Genomic DNA, 13,855 nt, shown 5'->3' with positions numbered 1-13,855 from the left:
TACATTGTCTCCTGCTGTTGCTGCCCCCAAGGCTGCATGGGGCTGTTGCGTGATGGTGGTGTCCAATGCTTGTACTTCTGAATCAAAAGGAAATCCTACCACTACCCTCTTCAACTCCTAGTGGAATATCAAATAGTGTGGTTGGCTCCATGCACTATCATGTAACCCATGCACATTCCAACACACCATGGTCAAACTCATGGTGAGCAGGAATAAGAAAACAAGGCCAGCCTATGCTTGAGAGCCTGTTCTACGAAAACTACCTTCTACAACTTTGAGAGGGGTTTGGAGGGCGAATGGTTTGTGTTTGTTCGTGTTTGTACCAGAGTGCCTATTGGCTCAATGCCTATCTTACGTGCCCACTGCAACATCAATGAGACGTCTACCCCAAACATCTTAGCACACTTCTGGATCGGCTAGTAGTATGCAAGGTCAAGTTTTACCTCGGGTGGGAGGCAAATCACTCCTACTGCCAGATCATAGATCGGCTATTCCCAAGAGGAGGAGACGGCTATGGCGGAGGAGAAGGAGGAGGAGCTCGAGACCCAAAATTTTGTTTCCCACTCTATGGAGCAATATAATAGTCACATAAGTAGTTCCTATGTCACTAATAAAACCCTTTCATGGGCTAAGGAAGGCACTAGCAATTGTTAAGATTATTCAAATAAACTTTGATGTGTGAACTACATAGGCTACTTAATTGAACTCTTGCAAACTATTTTTGTTCCTTGTTAAGATTCTTTTTAGATCACTCAAGACATAACTATCATAGTGATTAATAAATCTTTCTGAACAATGTTATATAGGAAAAAAATTGCACATGCACAATGCCTTTAATCATTATAGTTGCTCAACGTTTATGCCTACAAATACACTTAGTTTTAATTCTCCATCTTGGACACCACCATGATTTTCAAATGAGGCATCATTGGGACACCTTTTTGTGTTCAGAACATCATTGCTCAAGAGATTTACATGGCAAAAACTCGTAGAGATTTGAAGCATTTTTTGTCTTTCTTGCTACTAGTTTCCCCCCTATATTTAAAAAAGACTTTGTTACACATTTGTGGTCATCTATACATGACTTTACATTTATCGTGTTGCCAATACTTTCTGTGCATTATTATTCTCTTGAGTCTATTTCTATCATAATATCTAGCAACAAAGCATAAGCATTTCATTTAACCTTTTACCATGAGCTTTGCCTTGTTCTCTAGAATATTTTCTTTCGTCTTATGATTATCCTCTTCCATCCATAAGGCGCACCCTTTGGGTGTAAAAAAGCTAATGCAATATTGTAGATTTGATTTTTATGAATTTTCACAATGATTATAATCTAACTTAGAGTTATGAGAAGAATGCAAGTAAAAGTCCTTCACATAAACAATTTGAAAATCTCTCAAAGGATAATACCTTACCACCATGGTTGACTAAAGCAATATAATTTCTTGTTATGAGGAATAAACAAACACCCTTGAGGCTTGTGATCCTCTTACCTGTACTTTCCTGATATACAATCACATTTTGTTAATGCAACATTCAAGTATAATGTAGCAAACCTCATATTTTGGAATTATACAAAATTTTATTAGCATTGCACATGTTTCCTCTCCTTTTAAATTCTTGCACATTTTAATGTCCAATCAAGAAAGTTTTCCAAGATTCTAAGACCATAGGAAGCACCATACCTTGTTTTATTTCCATTTCCCTGAGGTGCATTTAAAAAGACTTCCACATTTTGTTGCTTCTGTTAAGTTTGTTCTCCCTATTTCAATTCTAACTTGTTATCCCCATTCCAATTATAATTTATGTTTATTCCACCTCATGGAGAACTAATCTATTTGAATGCAAATCATTTTTGTGTAAGTTTGTTTTCCCTCCAATTCTAGCTTGTTCTCCCCATTTCAATTATAATTGGCGTTTATTCCTTCTCTTACAAAACTAAAATGTTTGAATACAAATTCTTGTTGAATTATAATTTGTGTTTATTCAAAATGTTCGATTGGGAAGTACTTTGCACCTTCGCCCTCTTTGTTTTGCATGCAAATTTGTGGAGTATTTTTTGTGTGCCCTTTCGATCCGTATTGCTTCTTGGCTCTAAAATATGGACCTTTCAACGATCATGAACCTCTGAGGTTTGCCAAGTTTGCCAAAGCACTTTATGATGTGGAAGGATACCACGAGTAATGAAAGTCTAGAAAATGAACTCGTCAATTTTTGTTGTTGCCATGGCCTGGTTCTTCGTATTTGATGTAGAGGTGCGACCGCTATCTAGTCTGCTTCAAAATCGAGACATTTGTACTTGTGGGGAGTTGCGTCTTCCAGATCTGTGTCAATGATGATATGAAGTGAGTTTACAGAATTGTAAAAGCAAGCTGTGTTACGGTAGAGCTCCCAAATTTCCTTGAAAAAGCCTCAGCCCATTGAATATTGACATGGACCAATGGTGGGTAGCTTGTAAGTCATTAGTTCAAAAAATGAAAAGCTTTCTCATCCTTACCCTTGTCGTTAGTACAAAATTGAGACGAAATGCGTTCGCTCATGCTCTTTTAGGGTGATTGAAAGATATGAACTAATTGTACAGAAGTTCAAATGTTCGATACAAGAAAGACAAATAAAATAGAACGCACCAAAGACCTTGAAAATAGCCTTGAGCGTGGCCTTGCCAATGATTCCTACGTCTCATCTTTCCGAGTGCTTTTAGAGTAGGAGTTCCAATAATCTTTCTGAGACTGAAGAATATTGTGCGCTAATTTTAAACTATTAAAAAGAATCATACAAAAGCAGAAGGTTGTAGGAATAATTCAAAATTTACTACACAATATTTGGAGACTGAGTATTGCAACTCCAATGTTCTGAACCTCACTATATTTAATATAAAATCTCCCTGCAAAGGAACTCGCTAGGATCACTCGCTTAACAGCAAACTCAACTACCCAGGCCTGGACTCATCTGCCGAGCCTATGTCATGGTCATATATAATGAAAGGGCTCAATGCCAAACGTTATCATGGTAGGCATTCCACCGGATATAGTCAGCATAAAAGGGTCCCGCGCCACACTTATCATGGTAGGCATTTCAAAGGGCCCAGGGCCACAATTGTATCACGATAGGCATTTCACGAGATAGTTGTAGTCAGCATAACAGCTTCTCACATAGCACATAAATGATAGTTGTAAAACTGCTCTTTCAATCTAGGTAACATAAATAGAACAATATAAACACCAGAGTGCTACCATGCTGTCTATATAACACCACACAAATTGACAAGATCATGCCCACGCAAACAATAACCTGAATCCAGAAACTACTATAACTTTAGCATGCTGAAGAGCCCATCACAACCCCATCTTAAAAAACACATGCGCCTAGCCATGAATTCTCTGCCAATGACCTGGTGTCTTGTGCCCTGCTTATCGTGAAGTGTTCAGCAAAGGGGTTTACATGATGGCATACACTAAATAATAGCAATCGAAAGAAGTTACTGCAAAATTTCAAATACCTGTGTAGGATTTAATGGAAAAACAAGAGCCACTCAGTTTTTCTGTGAATCATGTTGAGACATCCCTGAAAGGATCCGCCGAGGTGACCATTTATACCGTGACTGTGTCAAGCTCAAAGTTACTACCAACTGGTCATTAACGAGCTCTTAAAGAATACTTTACACATCCTTAATAATCCATCACAAAATCTTTCATCTTGATAAAACCTTCTTGATAAGACCTAAGATCAAGATCTTTTCTAAGGGGCTCAGTCCCTTCATGGTGGCTGCATCATATTTGGCTCTTCTGGACCCACGACCACTTTGTTAATAATACTATATTTCCAAGAATTCTATAAGAGCCCTCATTCAGTCCATGTATTACGCATGAGTGTGCTTTAGCCATGGTAGTTTCTTCTCTTCACATCTTTTTGCCATCTGCATTCATGTGTCTTTATGAAGATACATGTATACATATTTATAGACACATACATTAAGTATACACTACTTGTTGGAATGGGAAAAGGCAATCTATCCTATTCCCATCCCATGATGCCTAAGAGGACACACAGCATCATTTCATGTGTTTAGGAGGAGGGGATAAGGACACATGTCATCATTCCATCCTTTCCAATCTCTACAAAAGGGGATCCCATTCTTGTTCCCAAGGTCTTGAGGCCATGGTCCAAGATGGGAGAAAAAGTGGCTATTCCCATTTTCGACCCATCCTAGGCCACTGGATCTAGATATTCTAAAATGGCAATAACGATGACAAAAGAAATTCCCATCCATGTGCTAAGGTCCTAAGTATTCCATTTCCCCTTGGTTATCATTGAAGGTACACCTTGAAAGGTCCACCAAATCCGCTCAAGAAAGTGGCTTGGCCATAGCTGAATCTACCGGAGGACCCCACAATAGTTATTATGTGGCTCTTTCACCCATGGGAGTTATCACCCATACTAGCTTGCATGGCAAAGCATCCATTACGATGTTGAATCTTCCCACTTTGTGAGAGGGATTCCACATGTCGACTAGTAGCGCTAGCTGACGCCTTCTGGTACCTCCCACGCTCAAAGACATTCCAACGTCAGTCTCTCCTCCAGATGTGTCCCTGTCCAACCCTTCTCATATGGCAGAAATCTGCACAGGCGGTTGCAACCGGTGCAACCTCCTATTTTCAACTCAAGTTGCCTGTGCTCTGATCCATTCAGCAGCTCATTACTAGCTTCCCCGCGCAGGGAAGCCCTCTGAGCTGCCATTAAAAAGGGTGTAGGTATCAGACATGTTTGGAAATGTGAATGCCTTGAGTACATAGCACATCGCAACTGCTTATCCCTTGAGAAAGGATTACGTGCTTGTTAGATCACTGAAGCCATGTTGCAAAGCACCAAGCACAAACGCGTGAAAGGTAAAGTACCGATGAGAGGAGAACCGATGATGTTAGAAAATTAAAAATACCAAATTTCTGAGTCGTTGCCACTCACCGTTCTTCCCAGTTTTTCAATTCAAATCACGACAACTAGACCACGTCAGATTTCAAAAACAGTGAGGGCCGCCGAGATCTACGTTTAGTGAGCATTAGCGATAGCAAGTATGTATCACAGTCGGGGAAAATCGTCTGTAAAGATAGAGACAACAAGGAAGGCGGCAAAGCACTACAACCTGCAGAACTTTGCTGTACGCAAATGTCAAAAAATAGCTAGCAGTTGATGAAGGCTAGACTACACAGTCTCCTCTAAACCTATCTTTGTAGTGGTAATGACTGGCGTCTCTTTATTCTAGAGCTATGTATTACCTCAACAAAAAGTGTCGCTAATTTCTCCGGCAGCTACCTGGGCTAATGAACTTGCCAATCGAAGAGCTAATGCAAATTCTTAGATCCTTACAGCGTTTCGCGGCGAACGTTAGGGCCGTACCGCGCTCGACTAACGTTGTCCTGCCTCTTTTTGAGAACGATGGCGACTACGCCTACTACCGCCACGCCGAGAAGCACGCCGATGACGATCCCGGCTTTCTGACCGCCGGTGAGGCCTGAAGAAGACCCCAAAGGAGGGGCGTCGGAGGGAGAGGGGGAAGATGCGACGGGAGGGGGAGGAGGTGGGGAGGCGGGGGGAATGATGGTGGCGGGGGGGGAAGAAGAAGGTGGTGATGAGGAAGGGGAAGAAGCAAGGGAAGCTGGAGAGGGAGAAGAGGAAGGGGAAGAGGAAGGAGAGGAAGGAGGAGCGGAAGCTAAGGAAGGTGAGGAGGAAGGGGCGGCAGTGGGAGGAGAAAGGGAAGGAGGGGCGGCGACAGAAGAGGGAGAGGGAGAGGAAGAAGAAGCTGAAGCAGGAGCAGGCGAGGAGGACAAGGAAGCAGGAGACTGGGAGGAAGAAGATGGCGAAGAAGAAGGAGCAGTCGAGGAGGACAAGGAAGCAGGAGACTGGCAGGAAGAAGATGCAGGAGCAGTAACAGGTTGTTGCGCTATTGAATGTATAACCAGGAGCCCCAGAAGAAGGAACATTAGCTCAGCAGATCCCATAGCCATCGCTTCCACAGGAGCTCACAATTCAAGCAGCGGAAAAAGAAGAAGAGCCCACGATTGAGGAAGACGACGCCGTAACACGCTCCCCGGAATGGCCGCCGGGACAGCCTTTTCTTCCCCGTCCAAATACTTTGGCTTCCCCGCGGCCTTTCCCATCCTGGCGTTACTTTTGTACGATGGCCTCCACGTGTCTTGTCGTTATTATTCCCACACCTTCTTCAATTTTAACGCTCTTTTTGTTTTAGTGAGAACACTTCAATTTTAACGCTCACACGGGCTCTGCTGGCCGCGGCCCCACCCACGTGGCACGCACGCACGCACGCAAATCTAGCATCACATCATTTTGCACCCTCTTTCGCCAGCCAAATCTAGCCCGCCATCTTTTCATCATTTTACTGTTCGCTGTTCACCTGAACGCAAACCAGTTGCTCACCGTGTCTCAAACCCCCTTCACACGTGGCTGGTTTTTTTTCTGAAACCTTGGTTGCCTCTCAAGCCCTCCATCCAAGGTGGTTTGCAAGAGGCTCAAAAGGAGTCCATGGTGGGAAAATGGTTTTTCTTTGGAAAAGCTTATTCTATGTTAAATATCTTTACTTGGCCAGCACTAGGACGTTTTTTCAAATTATGAAATCCTGTGCTTCCACATGGCACAATATACACCCTTAGATTTTTTAAATTCTGAAAGCCCAAAAGCTTTGAAAGCTTTTGAAAAGCTACGTAAAAAGCCAAGGCAAAACCTTTAAATACAGGCGAAACGGACGGACGAAATCCTTGCTCACGTTGATCACTTCGACAGGCGAAACGGACGAACGAAATCCTTGCTCACGTTGATCACTTTGACAGAAGGTGAAAGCATTGAAATAGTGTTCTGCTCGTTGTCAACCAGCTGTATTCGGGCTTAATTTGCTAAGTGTTCTGCTCGTTGTCAACCAGCTGTATTTAGTTCATCGTATCGATTGATCGCTATTGAAAAGCCCGTCTCGGTTTGTATACCGTCGATACATACTCGACTATTCATTGCTCTCTTTCTTAGAATATATTAGCCTCGCGAAGGTGAAAGCATTGTAATAGTGTACAACAGCTCGAAGCAATGATCACGGACGTTTACCTTCGAAGACGGGCTTAATTTGCTAAGTGTTCTGCTCGTTGACTGCCGGTTCCGATGGGAACGAGATCGCCAAGAATAACATTTTCTTTTAATCCTTTTAACCAGTCGATTCGACCTCTAAGAAAATGACTCCGAAGATTCCCAATTAGTCGTATAACACCCCTATTCCATTTTCTAGAAATATCTTCGATTGTGTATAGCTTTTGTGCTTGAATTTATCATCTTTAGGAAATTGCACATATGCTAACCAACATATCCAAACATGCAGAACATGAGGAATGCATATTGACTAATCATGATTGTTTTTTAGATTCCAACATTCCAGCAAAGAAATAGGCGACTTCTCGTCGAGCTATGGACGTCACAAAGGATACTCCACGTAAGTAGAATGTACGGTCATTTCAATTCTGAAATGTTTCTGCACCGTCTGTTGCTCTGGTCCGCATTAATGCGCTACACCTCCAACACTGGAGGTGACTATTCGAAACGGGGGGATGGCACGTTCCCCTATGATATATAATTTTTGGAGAGACATGTGCCGGCTCTCCACCATACATTACGTATGGTTTTTTTTTTAAACACCTATCTTGAGCACGCACACTTCTTCGCACATTTTGTTTCCGCAAGAGAACATTACATTTGCTTGGTTCGACCAACATACTAATCATGTCTGCAACACTTCTGTTTTCGAGATGTTTGCAGCCTCCAAACGAGTGTCTTCTCCTAAAGGTACGCACAACAAAATGTATTTGCTTGATTCAAGTTATTTTATCAATTCTTTCACCTTCTAAAGATAGAGGTTCAGTCCATTTTGTTTTTCCTGTTGCGTTTAGAAAAAACCACGTGAGTGAAATTGTAGCAAAGTTTCGGATGGTTTTTATTATTAATCCCTGTAGGTGTTTAAACCCGAACATAAGACATCGATTCATGTCACGATGTAGAAATGACCACCAGAAACTCCTTCGAACTTGACCATTCGTCAACGCTCAGAGCAGCCAGAGGTCGAGCTATTTAACTTGATATAACATCAAGAAAGATGTCCTTGAGGCCAGCTACGTCATCGTGGTTGACCATCGCAGATAGATACAATCAATGGGTTAGTAATTGCGCGGCTATTTTCTCTAGCCTTCAAATCTGCGGTGTCTGTGGCATAACCACGCTACTGTCTGCAAACCAAAGGATCGTTTCTTCGCAAGGCATAGGCATCTCGAGCCACAGCGCCGCACTCGAAAACATGATACTTTTGGATGCCTGCGAGAATATGGGCATGCAAGTGACTTACTGGAAATGCCAAAGCTGCACACGAGATGCCCAGCGGAGCAGATACATTGTGCGGTTGATGCCACAGTACTCTCGGCAGTTGCTTAAAACAAACCACCTCCACACGCAACTGCTAAGCATCATAGATATATCTATTTCAGTTACCACGACTGCAAATGCGATTGCTCGTGGCGTTGATCACTTCGATAGGCGAAACGGACGAACGAAATCCTTGCTCACGTTGATCACTTCGACAGAAGGTAAAAGCATTGAAATAGTGTTCTGCTCGTTGTCAACCAGCTGTATTCGGGCTTAATTTGCTAAGTGTTCTGCTCGTTGTCAACCAGCTGTATTCAGTTCATCGTATCGATTGATTGCTATTGAAAAGCCCGTCTCGGTTGGAGCTCGGCCCTTCTCTGTAGGCAGGGGGCGTAGGAATACCGCATCCTCTTCTCGCGGTTTGTATACCTTCGATACATACTCGACTATTCATTGCTCTCTTTCTTAGAATATATTAGCCTCGCGAAGGTGAAAGCATTGTAATAGTGTACAACAGCTTGAAGTAATGATCACGGACGTTTACCTTCGAAGACGGGCTTAATTTGCTAAGTGTTCTGCTCGTTGACTGCCGGTTCCGATGGGAACGAGATCGCCAAGAATAGCATTTTCTTTTAATCCTTTTAACCAGTCGATTCGACCTCTAAGAAAATGACTCCGAAGATTCCCAATTAGTCGTATAACACCCCTATTCCATTTTCTAGAAATATCTTCGATTGTCTATAGCTTTTGTGCTTGAATTTATCATCTTTAGGAAATTGCACATATCCTAACCAACATATCCAAACATGCAGAACATGAGGAATGCATATTGACTAATCATGATTGTTTTTCAGATTCCAACATTCCAGCAAAGAAATAGGCGACTTCTCGTCGAGCTGTGGACGTCACAAAGGATACTCCACGTAAGTAGAATGTACGGTCATTTCAATTCTGAAATGTTTCTGCACCGTCTGTTGCTCTGGTCCGCATTAATGTGCTACACCTCCAACACTGGAGGTGACTATTCAAAACGGGGGGATGGCACATTCCCCTATGATATATAATTTTTGGAGAGACATGTGCCGGCTCTCCACCATACATTACGTATGGTTTTTTTTTTTTTACACCTCATCTTGAGCACGCACACTTCTTCGCACATTTTGTTTCCGCAAGGGAACATTACATTTGCTTGGTTCGACCAACATACTAATCATGTCTGCAACACTTCTGTTTTCGAGATGTTTGCAGCCTCCAAACGAGTGTCTTCTCCTAAAGGTACGCACAACAAAATGTATTTGCTTGATTCAAGTTATTTTATCAATTCTTTCACCTTCTAAAGATAGAGGTTCAGTCCATTTTGTTTTTCCTGTTGCGTTTAGACAAAACCACGTGAGTGAAATTGTAGCAAAGTTTCGGATGGTTTTTATTATTAATCCCTGTAGGTGTTTAAACCCGAACATAAGACATCGATTCATGTCACGATGTAGAAATGACCACCAGAAACTCCTTCGAACATGACCATTCGTCAACGCTCAGAGCAGCCAGAGGTCGAGCTATTCAACTTGATATAACATCAAGAAAGATGTCCTTGAGGCCAGCTACGTCATCGTGGTTGACCATCGCAGATAGATACAATCAATGGGTTAGTAATTGCGCGGCTATTTTCTCTAGCCTTCAAATCTGCAGTGTCTGTGGCATAACCATGCTACTGTCTGCAAACCAAAGGATCGTTTCTTCGCAAGGCATAGGCATCTCGAGCCACAGCGCCGCACTCGAAAACATGATACTTTTGGATGCCTGCGAGAATATGGGCATGCAAGTGACTTCTTGGAAATGCCAAAGCTGCAGACGAGATGCCCAGCGGAGCAGATACATTGTGCGGTTGATGCCACAGTACTCTCGGCAGTTGCTTAAAACAAACCACCTCCACACGCAACTGCTAAGCATCATAGATATATCCATTTCAGTTACCATGACTGCAAATGCGATTGCTCGTGGCACACTCGATCGAAGGTCACTTCTAGACAATCCTCTGATATCTTGGCGAAACGTCCCACTAAGCTCGGCTCAAGAAATCGTGATGAACGAGCTGTCAGGTGTGCTCGCATACAACATCGAGAACAATCCAATATTGCGCAAGTACAATTCTTTAGCAGAGCATGCGGACATCAAGATGGGTATGTGCATCTTGAGTCCTCAAACCATTACAGGTATCTTGGAACTACACGATGAGACAGCTCCCTTCGAGTTAATGTCAGCAGCGGAATCTCAGCCTGAGCTCCTGCTTTTGCAAAACATGGTGGACCCCGCGAACCGTCGCGCCTTTGATGCAAGGGACAAGCATGAGTTTGCCTCCATACAGCTATGGGGTACAGAAATGCTTTCAGAGAGGGTCGCTTCATTCCACGTCGACGGAGTAGCAGGAGCTGGCAGTGCGTGCGTTGACATAACCATGGAGACAGCAGTGTTCCCCTTCCTGTTCCCTTTCAGACCGGGCTACTATGATGGCTGCATACAGTTCAGCAACTATGTGAAAATGAGAATATGCATCTTATTCTCTATCTACACGCTCTACAAGCCGTACTTGTTGATCATGTTCCAGTTAAAACAGGCAGTGATGATTGCCAATTCAAGCAACTCTACATGCTTGCAATGAGACATCGACCAATATAGAAAAGCCAACCCTGCCACGACCGATGAAGACACAATGAGACACGTGCTTCGCTATAGCATGCCATCAACAATGCCGGGGTCCCCATCGTGGCATCGACGGCAACTGAAGGACCTCATAACGATGGTCGATGCTTGGGGCCTCCCAGATTTCTTTCTGACATTCACTGCAAACGAGGTCACCGATACACGGTGGCAAGAAATTAATGTGATCGAGAGCATCGCAACACATTATAATGCGCAATTCACTTGGAAGGACTGTCCTGTTGAATGCGTGGCACTTTTCCACGCGCGCTTCCACATGTTCATGCGCAAGCATTTGCTTTCATCCGACGGTCTGCTTGGCCGAATACAACACCATGTCGTTCGTTATGAGATACAAAACAAGGGCTCCCTACACGCCCATGTCATATTGTGGGTCCACCATGATGACCGTCAGCGAATTGCAAATGAGATTGCGGCTTACGTCCCCAGGGACGAGGCCCTGGATCCTCGAAACACAAGGTTGCGAGAACTAGTTCTCAGGAAGCAGTTGCACGTATGCAGGAAAGCGTGCTACGTCGGACCGTCACACCACAGTTGCAAGCACGGCTTCCCTTTCGCAACACAGCCAGAATATGAACCCATCCTCGACCCTTTGACGCAACGTTGGTTGTATTACCGGCCGGGACATGAGCACCGAAACGTCGTCCCTTACCACCCTTCCGTGTTACTATTGTGGGGTGCACACATGAACATACAACGGGTGACAAACTCTTCAATCTCTCACTACCTCCTCAAGTACGCGATGAAATCTGAACCAATGGGCAAACTGAACATCTGTTTAGAAGACGCCTCGCGTTTGGGGTTGCAACATCTCGACGAAGTAAAGCTGAAACTCATTGCCGCAAGCCTCCTATCAAAACCAACCTCTCCAACAGAGGCTGCGCTAAACTGCATGCAGATACCAACAATCATAAGGAGCGAGACCGTTCACTATGTCGACTCCTCGCCACCATCTCTAAGACAACGCATCATCTCGCGAAACAACAACGTCACCCTGCACCCGGTCGACATATACTGCGGGAGACCGAGCGTCATCGAGGATAGCATGTTCTACGATTACCATAGGCAATATGTGATCCGAAAGCCCAAGGAAACGCAACGTGGAACGGTCGGTGTTGACCTCTTAGGCAACAGGATCGCAAAATGTGAGCGAGTAGTCAGATTCACTGACTACCACCCTGGACATCAACCAGAGGGGTACTTCTACAACGTGCTCTTGCGAAAACTCAGCTTCAGGAATGAAACGGAGCTCATATCACCTGCCAACACAGCTGGATCCTACTTTGTCGAATGCCAAATGCGTGGCCTCATATTGAGCAACGAGGACCTCGAGATGTATGTGACCGAATACACGCAAAGGAACTTGCTAGCGACTGACCACACGGACCAGTTGATCAATATGATATTGCAAAAGGTTGCGATCATCCGAGACTGCCCGATGGAAGCGCCTAACATCGACCAGCAAACCATCGAAGGGCCAACACGCGCGAGGATGTTGGAAAAAATGGCCGAGTTTCACACCGTCGCCAATGTCGCATTGACAGTAGAACAACAAAGAGTCTTCGAAAGCCTAGCTTCAACAAGCTCGAGGCTGCACGTTGTCTGTGGAACACCAGGTAGTGGCAAAAGCTTCTTGATACGGTACTATGTTTTGCATCTGGTAGCGCAAAACAAAACAGCAATACTCTGTGCATCAATAGGGGCGGTTGCGACGCGGCTGAGCGGGATTGCAACCACTGTACACTACCAATTCAAGATCCCTGTGTGCAGTAGTCAGTACCCACTGAACATCCATGAGACGGATGAGCGACACCTCGCAATCAAGGAAGCCAACGCGATCATCATTAACGAGATGTCCATGCTAACAAGGATGACTTTCGATCTCGTGGTAAGACAAATCGTCAATGTGACTAATGGCACATTGCATGAGCCATTCAGACACAAAATGCTCATAATTTTTGGTGACCTGGCGCAATTACCGCCAGTCTGCAAACACCGCGAGGATTTCTGCGAGCCGTGCCACATCACGTCCTCCGCGCACTGGGTTCAAGCGAAAATGTACCACATGCAATTCTCGGTGCGACATGCACGAGACATGCCGTTCCTGGCATTCTTGCATACCATAAGACTCAGGACGCCCACAACTGATGAGATTTTCGACTGTTTGGGGCAGTGCATTGTCGACAAGGAAGGTGCATGCCACTTCATGGATGCCGAAACAACCATCATTTGCACACATAGAGTCGATGTCGCTACCTTCAACGATGAGCTTGTGAAGAAATTCAACACTCCCGAGATGATTGTGCATGTTCAAATACACAGTAACACCGCGAGCGAACCAGCTCTCAAAGAATGGTTGGAGGACAAAAGCTTCAACGAGATAGGAAAAATTTGTGTGGGGGCGAAGGCAATGATCACGGAAAACATTGACCTCACAATAGGTGCCGCAAATGGAGCAATGTGCAAAATCAAGAGCATCAATGCAACTAGCAGGGGAGAAATCAACGGTATAACTGTCGTCGTGGACACAACAGCGGCCGTGCTCACTTTACGACGCTCGAAGCATCAGCGAAAGGCAATAAATGGAAAATGGTTCCACAAGTCCACATTTCCACTAACCCTAGCATACGCTATCACGGGACACAAATCCCAAGGCGCAACCATATCCAACAAAGCGCTGCTCATATTTTGAGGAGTGTTTGCCCCTGGCCTAGCATACGTGATGTTGTCC

At 44.3% G+C, this 13,855-nt stretch overlaps 1 protein-coding gene across 1 annotated transcript; it reads right to left on the bottom strand.

The window, feature by feature from the left end:
• Nucleotides 1-2,049: 2,049 nt before the first annotated feature.
• On the bottom strand, nucleotides 2,050-6,061 carry LOC147904593 (uncharacterized). Its single transcript, XM_087387501.1, has 2 exons — nucleotides 5,368-6,061; nucleotides 2,050-2,327 (listed from the first exon to the last, which is right to left on the bottom strand). The coding sequence occupies exons 1-2, from the start codon at nucleotides 6,003-6,005 to the stop codon at nucleotides 2,282-2,284; spliced, it is 684 nt and encodes a 227-aa protein (XP_087243627.1). The 5' UTR covers nucleotides 6,006-6,061; the 3' UTR covers nucleotides 2,050-2,281.
• Nucleotides 6,062-13,855: the final 7,794 nt, after the last annotated feature.

This window comes from Dipteris shenzhenensis, chromosome 2 (genome assembly GCF_047967505.1).
Source record: "Dipteris shenzhenensis isolate YYH24624 ecotype China chromosome 2, Dip_SZ_1.0, whole genome shotgun sequence".
Lineage (NCBI taxonomy): Eukaryota > Viridiplantae > Streptophyta > Polypodiopsida > Gleicheniales > Dipteridaceae > Dipteris > Dipteris shenzhenensis.
The sequence above is the reverse complement of the archived record's forward strand: the minus strand, read 5'-3'. Positions and strand labels throughout refer to the sequence as shown.